The 10,276-nt window shown below is 40.8% G+C and overlaps 1 protein-coding gene and 1 non-coding gene across 2 annotated transcripts in view; both read left to right on the top strand.

The window, feature by feature from the left end:
- The window catches only part of sdhc (succinate dehydrogenase complex, subunit C, integral membrane protein), a 4,411-nt gene extending 893 nt beyond the window's left edge, over nt 1-3,518 (top strand). Inside the window, exons 2-4 of the mRNA XM_010782786.1 lie at nt 736-819; nt 2,882-3,045; nt 3,249-3,518. Coding sequence (XP_010781088.1) covers nt 736-819; nt 2,882-3,045; nt 3,249-3,356 — 356 coding nt within the window. The 3' untranslated portion in view covers nt 3,357-3,518. The remainder of the gene's footprint in view (nt 1-735; nt 820-2,881; nt 3,046-3,248) is intronic.
- Nucleotides 3,519-5,139: 1,621 nt separating this feature from the next.
- On the top strand, nt 5,140-5,213 carry trnar-ucu (transfer RNA arginine (anticodon UCU)). The gene has a single exon. It is a non-coding gene; the product is annotated as a tRNA-Arg (tRNA).
- Nucleotides 5,214-10,276: the final 5,063 nt, after the last annotated feature.

Here is a 10,276-nt window from a genome sequence, read left to right on the forward strand (position 1 = left end):
TAAATGTATGTTTCATAATATCAGCTAAATGTATGTTTCATAATATCAGCTAAATGTATGTTTCATAATATCAGCTAAATGTAAGTTTCATAATATCAGCTAAATGTATGTTTCATAATATCAGCTAAATGTAAGTTTCATAATATCAGCTAAATGTAAGTTTCATAATATCAGCTAAATGTATGTTTCATAATATCAGCTGAATGTATGTTTCATAATATCAGCTAAATGTATGTTTCATAATATCAGCTAAATGTATGTTTCATAATATCAGCTAAATGTATGTTTCAAAGAATCTAAAATAATATTGTTATTGAAGTTAATGTTCAGGTAGTGCTGTCTTTTCATTCTTGTTAAACAGCAGGAAAGTCAACATGTTCAAGCCTTAATACATGTAGTTGAACGAGTAACTTGATGTACTGTGCGGCAGTTATTCTATTAAAACCTCTTGTAAAAGTAAAAAAGCATTTATTTGGTATGTGCCTTTTTATTTTCCCACTGGCTTAATTTAATTCATTTTATATTTCTCTGTCACCAGGGATCATTCCTATGGCCAATCAGGGCTTGAATTGCAAATAACAATAATTTTGACTCTCAATTAAACTCATCGAACTTCTTCTTTCAGTGATGAGACTGAGCCTAAACTACAACAAGCGGTTTAAGTTTGACTTGTAGTTTATAATATGTTTTAATTTTTGTAACTGTATCAAATAAATACAAATGAAACTTACAAAGTGGCATTTTGTTTCTGTTTCAGCTGGTCCGTCCCCATGGTGATGTCCATCACATTCAGAGGAACTGGAGTGGGGCTCAGTGGAGGTAACTCATCCGTCATTAAATCAAAGATATTTAGTTTAATGTTTCATATAAATGATTGCTGTGGCCAATTGTTTTCATTGCATACAGACCCTTGTACCTCTCTGATACCACCCAATGCATGCACTGACTTGCTCGTAGAACCACGCTACACAAAGCAGATGCAACACCTATAAACACTTAAGCATAGACATTTAAAAAAGGGGGCTACTGTATCGACATTTTAAAATTGTATTTAAAGAAAAAGCCCAAACAAAACAGCAGGGCTCTTAACTAAAGAAAAAAAGACAGCAACAGCTCACATCAAATCTTTGCTGAGCATAAAAATAATCATAAATAAATAACAAACGTATTGCAATGCTTATCTTATGGCTCCGTTCCTTTGCGAGAGCCGTTCAAAAGAGACGTTTTTTTTTAAGGGGGCGGGGTTAGTAGGTTTATTTCCGAAATATACCTTTTTATAATTCAATCAAATGTAGCCCTGTTTTGACTAATGATTTATATGTGTACACATATATCACTTAAATTATTCAATACATCCTTTGTACTGAAGTATTCAAAAGTAAAAAGGACATGTTTAATATAAATGATTTGCTGTGGCCAATTGTTTTCATTGCATTTACAGACCCTTGTAACTCTCTGATTGTAGAACCACGTAAAATAAAAAGCAGATAGCAACACCTATACAAACTGACAACAAATCTTTGCTGAGCCAAAAAATAATCATAAATAACATAATGAAAATAAATATATTGCAACGCTCAAAACAGCATCATCCAACCGTCTCTAATCCTTGGATATCACATGTCACATCATCATATCATTCTGCCTCGTATTACTTAACAACAAATAAATACATTTTGTTTAAAACGACTCGTTCGCGACCGACACGTCACTATTGTGAATATTCTTACTTCTATATTTAGTTTTGTTCTAACCTAGGTTAGCTCAATCATATACAGAAAAGAAAGGGTTAAAAAGCTACATTTGTGAGTTTCTTTAATGCTTACTCTAACAATGTTGTGAAGCTATGCTACTGCCACGGTGGGGTTTGGATCGATCCTGTGCATTTCTTCAGGGCATTTTAGACCTTCGTTATTGATTAATGCTGAGAGCGTTTAAAAAACCTTTTGCGTGAGAACATCAAAACCAAATACTGGACAGCTAACAGCTTTCATTTAGTCGCTGCCTGGCGTACAGGCTGTGTTTCCATGCCACCCTACATCACTACTTATGACCTTGATGTACCCGGCGGGAAAAGCTCAGCCAATTTATTTTACATGTTAATGGGTTCAATGAAGGTCAGCGCCCTCAACTGCCAATAAACACTCCTCACTACTGAATGTCTTGTTTCATCCAAACACAACACGTGCTTATAAACTCTAATCTACTTTCTGCACTAAATACCACCTGCTGTGAGTTTTTCAACACCGTATTGATTTGTGTTGTGTTTGTGAGTTAATAGGCTGCCTTCTTTAAGTGCCCTTTTGCATAAGGAATTACAATTCTGAATGAATTCAATGTATCATTTGAAAGGTTGTTATTGAAATATGTAATTAATGTTTGCCTTGTGCGACTGCCTTTTGTGTTTCCATTGATTCACACCGGCGATATGAGGAAGGCACATTTCCTCTTTGCCACAGCAAGAGAAGCTGAGTCAGAACCGTTTAGTGGAGTTCATTCTAATGGACAGAAGAGCCACTTTTATACACAGCCATTGATTGGCCTTCATTTAATGTAGTCAGCAGGGTATAAAAGGGTCTTTCCATAAGTGGGATGTTTACAGAACGACTGTCCAGTGGGGTCTGGTGCTGCGGTGACTCATGCAGACTAATCAGGATGTTGTTCATTGACATGTCATTTCTCACTCATCGCTTTCTCTCCAAAAGGCATCCTCACCCATTCACCTGCACACTTCACATGCACGCTCCTCACCCATTCACATGCACACTTCACATGCACGCTCCTCACCCATTCACATGCACCACTTCACATGCACGCTCCTCACCCATTCACATGCACACCTTGTCTGATCTCTGGTCTCATTACTTCTGTCTGTGTCTAGCTATCTCCGCCTTCGCCTTGGCTGCGCTGGTGTTACCGGGAACTTACCCCCACTACCTGGACTTGATCCACTCGCTGTCCGTCGGCCCCTATCTCATCGGGTTGGCCAAGTTCGGCCTCGCCTTCCCGGTATCGTTCCACACCTTGAACGGCATCCGCCACTTGGTAAGACCATTTGATTATATTTTGTAGTTTGTTTTGGTGTTAGCTAAAGAATTACCTTTTTCATTTTGATCACGTTCTTTCATTCGACTGATTTAATAAGACATGTATTACTTTTGCCAAGATTGACAAGATGATGGTGTTGTTATACTAAATGATCTTCTCTCTCTTCTCTCCTATTTGTTTATTATTCTTATTTAAATCAGTGGTGGGACCTTGGCAAAGGCTTCAGGATCCCAGAGGTCTACCGCACGGGCTACACAGTTATTGGCCTGTCCATCATCACCTCCCTGGCAGTGGCCTTCCTCCTCTGAGCGGAGGACCAGCAGAGATGAGCAGAAAGGAGAGGAGAGGAAGAGGAGAGGAGGGAATGTGGATTGTATTCACTGCGGGGAGTTTTATGTATATGTTCTGTTCTGGCCTACTGAAGCCACCATTTCGCCAAATTATGAAATAAAGGATTATATTATGCTGTATGCCGAAATGGTGTGAATTTCTTTTCTTTCTTTCTTTCTGAATCGTACTCTGAAAAGCCTTGGGGTCATCAAATGCAGCCCAGGTTCAAAGTGCATGCAGGCGTGACCCAGTTTATTTGACACTAGGGGTAAACAACCAGCAGAGGCCTAATTACGACGTGTCCCACATGTTAAATGTAATGGATCTCATTGTGCCGTGACGTCAGTAATCACTTTAGTTTGCCCCCTGCTCCGTCCCTGCCTGCCGGCTGTGTCTGTGCTCGGGGTGAGTGGCGTCTGCAGAGCGGTTGTTTACTCCGGGCTGTCATTCATATTTTACCTTCTCCAGACCACAGCTGCTCAGATGCATTTTTAACATGAGGAAAGCGAGGCGCTGATATGTGGAGAGGCACCCCAGTGGTGGAAGCTGTGTTTGTGAACAGGCTCCTCACCGGCAGCCTGCCTCAGGCCTCCCCCCACCCCCCGCTGAGCTGCACAGGAGCTACACTGCACCTCCACAGCTTCTGTCCTACAGTGTGAATAAACCTAAGCCGTGATGTCAAATCCAACCAGACTTATGTAGCGTACAGTTACACAGGGGAAAAAAAACAACAACAACAACTGTAAGTGCTCAGGGGAGGAGGCTGCACCCATAATGTTTTCGAGTGGCTTGTTTGAAAATGTGTCTGTTTAGATCTACAGGACCTGCTCTGAGAAACCACACGACAACTTAGTCTGGTTAGCTTCAAGGTAATTGCTTTATCAATTTGTTACTGAAGGCTCGGAGGGAAAACATCTCGGAAGCTTGGATCTCTCTTTTCTTTGTCGATTACATTTATTTGCCAGCCACATGTGATGAAGCTTTAAAGGACTCGGCAAACTGTCTGCAGTAACTCTTAGTGTTCTAAACCACGAGTTCATTTGTCCCTTTTTGAAGGTGTGATATTCTCCTCAGAGCCAAATCAGTTCTTGATAAACATCTCTTCATTTACCGGGTTCCTTCTTAAACTAATTGGCAAAAACATCCCTTGCAGAATGGCTCTCAGTTTGAGACTTTTTGCCTGAGTGCAGATATGTTGGCTTCGTAATGATTCCCTACATTGAGTCTAATCCATGTTATAAGCACATTTCCATCTGAGCTAGAGATCCATCAGACTGCAATTTCCCATTGTGAATGACAGGAAAATTGCTCAAGCTCAGCGGGGTTTAAGAATTGATTTGCTTATACTGTAGTCTTTTCACACCAAACCCTGTAGACATATTTCCCATTTTAAAAGAGAGGTAATAAAAACATGGGCTGTTCACTGGAGCTATTCCCTGCAAGGCGTGAGCACATCGCCTCATACTTATTGATGCATTTACAATGAGAGATGTTCCGTCGTTTGGTTTTGCTCTAATAATATCACCATTAGGATGTTTTGATGAGATAACCTGTGTGAAAGCAATGGGGGATGGAAACCAGGGGCTTTTGCTTTCTCTATGAGGCATGAGACTTAATGAGAGCGCGCCTACAGCACCCCCTACCGGCCGGGAATATATCTTCCTCCGAGCTGCGGTCCTGATGCTGAAGGATGCTGAGGATGCTGCACAGGGCTGGGAGGGGGAGTATAAATCCATTTTTGATCGAAAAAACCACGGCACAGTCTCTGTGGCGCAATGGAATAGCGCGCTGGACTTCTAATCCAGAGGCTCCGGGTTCGAGTCCCGGCAGAGATGATGAGGAAAGTGTTCCAGCTTTTTGAATGAGTGATGGAAAAATATATCGTTTGGTTGGTTTTGCAGCCATAATGAATCCTTGCTTCTCTGAATACAGATATAACGGACAAATAGATATGCATAGCCAAAAACAGTGTATCTTGACTGAATTGTTGAAAGGCTTTTCAGCACTCAAAGGTCAGCGGTTTAATATGCACATCTCAAAGGGCAAAGACACTGAATACAAAGCGCAGTAGTGTCTTCGTTTCCAGCCTGTAACTGTCAGGGCTTCAGGCTCTGGCTCCGGTCTCATGGTCATCACGCGGATGCACCGCAGGACACCTCGTGTGAAAGTCAGTGGACACGGTTTCAGCACCTGGGGCTGTCCTCTCGTTAAGCCAGAGCAGGAGCTTTTTTAATGCAGAGCAACAACAAAACTTTGAAATCCTTTCCGTCCTCATAACAAGTGTTTAAGTATGCCAGATGCTGCGTTACTCTCCTGATTGCTTTACAGAAAGGACTTTAAACACAAAAGACTCAGTGCCAAAAAATTGTGTCGCTAACATTATTGTATGCATTTTTTGTATTGAATTATAGACTATAACGACAACGTGGTGTTACAAGTAAGAATTGTGTGTTTTTAATTTAGTGAAATCAGACTGGGGAGCTTTCTGGAATACATTCAAGGACCCCTGAAGGTGGACTTTAGTTTCTGCATGAGAAAAAACCCACATTACTCAAATATTGGAAGCCCAAAGCAGCACTTGCCCTTTTATTTATTTTCTTGCGGTATAGCAGCTGCTTTTTTTTGTAAACAATCCATTTATTACAAATGTCTCAGGAACCACCCAACAACCTGAAAATGACACAGAAAGATAGAAGGAAATGTGTCATGACGACAAGTAGGGGAACTGACATAATACTGGAAACATCAGAAATAGAGGTCTTAAACATATTATAGCTATGCTAAATTCCACCTTATGTCAAAGTATCCTAATAGTAGACCATCAAGACTGCAAAAAGAACGTAGTACTGCAAACCCTGAGTTCCTGGATTCCTCCTCCGCTCCCTCCCCAACAAGTTGAACGGTCTCTCCTAATCGCCATAATCAAAATTGACCACCTAATCCAAGGCACACACCCCTCCGTACTACCCCAATTTGTACCCTACCGCGTGCTGTCGGGTTAGTCACCACCTGTCTTGACTTTGATTCCCTCTACCCAAACTTCTATTTTATGTTTATATTTTCGGTACCTTCCCCCCCCCCCCCGGACCTCCCACGCGTCGNCGTTTTTTGTAAGGCTATAAAGTTTTTTAACCCTTATGTTGTTCGGGTCTCCCGTGACCCGTTTCAAAATGATATAACTACTACTTAATGCATAATAAGTTAGTTATGATGTAGTTAAAACAATATTGGATGATAGTCATTATTTTGGAGTGTTTTGGACTGAGATAAATCATGGGTCAAAATTAACCCGCGAACACCATGAACGGTAACAGCTTTCGAACACAACACAAGGGTTAAACTAAGCCTTGTATTTTAAAAGCATGTGTTTTTATGTAAAATCTTAATATGTCGAGTAACCCGGTACAATATCTGACAAATTACAAAATACAATAGTTCCCTCTGGTATGAAGTGGAGTATAAAAGGGGCAGAAAATACAGTAATCAAATGTATACTTAAAAGGTGACCTATCATGGAAAATGCACTTTTGTACGTCTTTTATACATGAATATGTGTCCCTGGTGTTCCAGAGAACTCACCAAGTGTCAGAAAACACAACCCTCTCTATTTTCCTCCATACCCAAATCTCTTAAAAAGGGGCTGCAACGGATCTGATACAAACTGATCCAGATTTGAACACTTCTCTGACATCACAGAAGTGGCGCTACGGCTATTGGGCCAACTCCACCAATCAGCAGGAGACAGCCACGGACATTGCCGTTCGAAAGCGCTGGAGACGCTGTAGTACATATGCCAGGCCTGTAGATGTTGCTGTTCTCACAGAATCAGCCCATGCAAAGACAGTGTTAAATTGAGCGAAATGAGGAATGGCTAAAATGCATGATCTGTTTGGTATTTTGAAAAATAAAAAGTATAAATATGCCTTATATAGGTATGGTCCTACACTATATTATTTAAATATATGATAGGTCCACTTTAAGTACAGCACTTGAGAATGACCGTCCTCCTTTCTGAATGATTAATATAAATATTCATTACTTTAAAAAAATCATTTACAATCCTGCATTAGCTGTAATCTCTCAGACGTACCGAGGCTGACCTCTACTCTGTGTGAAGACTTCCTTATTCCCTCCACCAGATGGGGACCTTGTGTCAGTGTAGAGAAGCTCTCTGAGCACCAAAGTAATCAGCAGTGGAAAGTCTCTGATGACAAGGAGTTGATGTTGAAAGTATAGTGAAGGTAGCCAAATATCTTTTTTTAAACCATGTTTTACAATTTTCTGCGTAAATGGCTACTTTTAAAAGGAAAGAGTACACAAAGAGTAGCAGGCCTGTGCTCCATCTTGACTGAAGGCATTTCAGGAGAAGCAAAACCGTCTCGCAATTATAACCCCGGGGAGCCTCCCGCCCGCTGAGAGGACTCCTGCTTTGACAAGTAAATTATGACTCTTGATGAGAGGAGTACGGCTTTCTCAGAATGCAATTTTGACAGCCAGGAAAATGCGGGTGGATACATACAACAACTTCCATCATCGCCAGATGCAACAGCCAAAAACACTCGTGTGCAATCATCAGGCTAATAATTATGGAGTGTGAGTGCTGGCCTGTATCTAACATGGCAGCAATGTTTTTTTAATCTGTCCATTCAATGGGAGCTGCCTTTAGAGGCGTGATGAGAAGGTGTTGTGTCAAGATGGATCCCCTGCTTCTTTGATCATCTCTGCAGGGAGCGACTGTTTTCAAAGCGTCTGGGGAGAAATTACGGGGGGGGGAAAACGTGCCAAATTGCAGTTGATGCAGACATAATTTTCATACATTTTAGCATAATGTTTTAAACATATCAGGTATCCAACACAAAATCGAGCCATAATATGTCATAAGCAACGCCTTTTTCATTTCCAAATTCTTAGATTTGCCATCACATAGCTCATTTATAGTATCACAACACTTGATTTATTGATTATAAGCTTGGATTGATTACAGAGTGCATGATGGGTTTTCGGCAAAATGTAACGACAGGGTTGTTAATGGTTTAGTTTAAAATGTTTTAGGTTGTTTGAAGTTTTAACCGCCTCAAAGCTGGAAGACAAAAAACTTTTGAATACATCTTTGGAGAAGCATGTTGCACAGCCAAACATTGATAAGTATACAGTCCTGATTAACAATATTTAGCAAAAAAACCACCAATTGTTGTTTTTATTCTTTGTTTTTTGGTATTGATTAAACAACCAAAACCTAAATGTTGATTATTAAACTTAAGATGTGCTAGTTAACAACATTTGTTAGTTTTGGATGGAACCAGGCTAGCAGTTTCCCCCTATGTACAGTGTTGTGCGAAGCTAAGCTAACTGGATATTGCTTTAAAAAAGGGCATCAATCATTCAGGTTGAATTATTTTATATATGTAGCCTTAAAATACATGGTGTACTGACGTTTCAATAATTTGGTTGTTTGGAGACGTTAAAAAGATATTTAGGGCCTTAAAGGTCCCATGTCATGCTTTTCTGGTTATTACCCGTCCCCTTGTGTGTTACGTAGCTTTCTATGCATGTAAACGGTCTGCAGAGTCACAAACCCTCAAAGTACACCCTTTAGCGAGTAAAATTCTAACACAGAAAAGACCTGTCTATGCTGCCCCAGAATGCCTCGTTGGAGATTTTCTCTTTTTCCATTGTTTACTTCTTGGGTATAGTGACGTATTTGGGTATAGTGACATGACGTAACGTAACGGCTCCGCGGATTGGTCCCCGTTACGTTTGGACCAATCCGCGGAATTCCTCACACACACACACTTGGCGGGACGTCGCGAGGCTCGCTGCTGCGAGGAGCGGACAGTGTGAGCTGGCTCACTGGTGTGGGGTCGGCGAGACAGCGAGACACCGCGGAACTCAGCCTGAGCACACACACAAACTCCCAGCCAGGCTGTGGGTGTGTGTGTGTGTTTCGGGCTGGGTTTCGCTGTCTCGCAGACGGCCACTGGGCTCACAGGGGGGGCAGGAGCTCCAACAAGCCGTTTAGGACAGAGAGTGAATACACATACTATACAGAGATGCTGTATGAGAAACCAATGTGAGTTTGGAAAATTGCACAATATAAATGTATTCCAGTAGTATAAATACTATACACCTCAACAATGGAATTATGATCATTCGAAATGGCCATGACATGGGACCTTTAAGAAATAAAACTCGGCATTGTCGTGGCGCTTTTATAAAAACACTTTTCTTTAGCTTGAAATAACTAATAATGGGAAAGTGTATTAATGCCGAGGTTGGACAGTTTAAGGCTTGAGGATGAAGTATAACCATGTAAAATGTATATTTTAATTTAACTTTGATCCCGACAGCCATCACAGTATTTATGTCTTTCATTCAAGGCCACTGATGAACACACATCACCACTATTACTGTGAGTTCAGAATCCTTGCTTCCAGCAGACAGTGGCTGTTGAAACCACTCTTGGGCACTCATTTTGGTTTTAGCAGGCATTAGTTCAGATTAAGCCAACATGTTTACCTTAATTTATCTTTATTTGGAGCCTTTTAAGGTCCTGAACGAGGCTTTTTGGGAAATATGGATGAGGCCACATTTACATGCTCCACAATAGACAGGAACAGCGCAGTCAATCATGTCTACAAATGATGGAAACAAAATTACTAGGCTGTGTTAAAACAGAAGTTAATGGCTGGGCTGATTTCTATTAAGGTCTGTGCACTCTCATTTGAATAATGGTGCTTCTAACAATGTTTTTTCTTCCCAGTACTTGACCTAGGAGGGAAATAAATGTGATTCCGCTTTAACACCTCCATTAATATTCAAGTGGTTTTAATACTCAAGGTTTATTTTCTGACTCGTCGTAATTAGCATGGCAGTCTGGTGCTAGTTTGCCTTAAATCGT

Source organism: Notothenia coriiceps, unplaced genomic scaffold (assembly GCF_000735185.1).
Source record: "Notothenia coriiceps isolate Sejong01 unplaced genomic scaffold, NC01 NC01_scaffold00024667, whole genome shotgun sequence".
Classification (NCBI taxonomy): domain Eukaryota; kingdom Metazoa; phylum Chordata; class Actinopteri; order Perciformes; family Nototheniidae; genus Notothenia; species Notothenia coriiceps.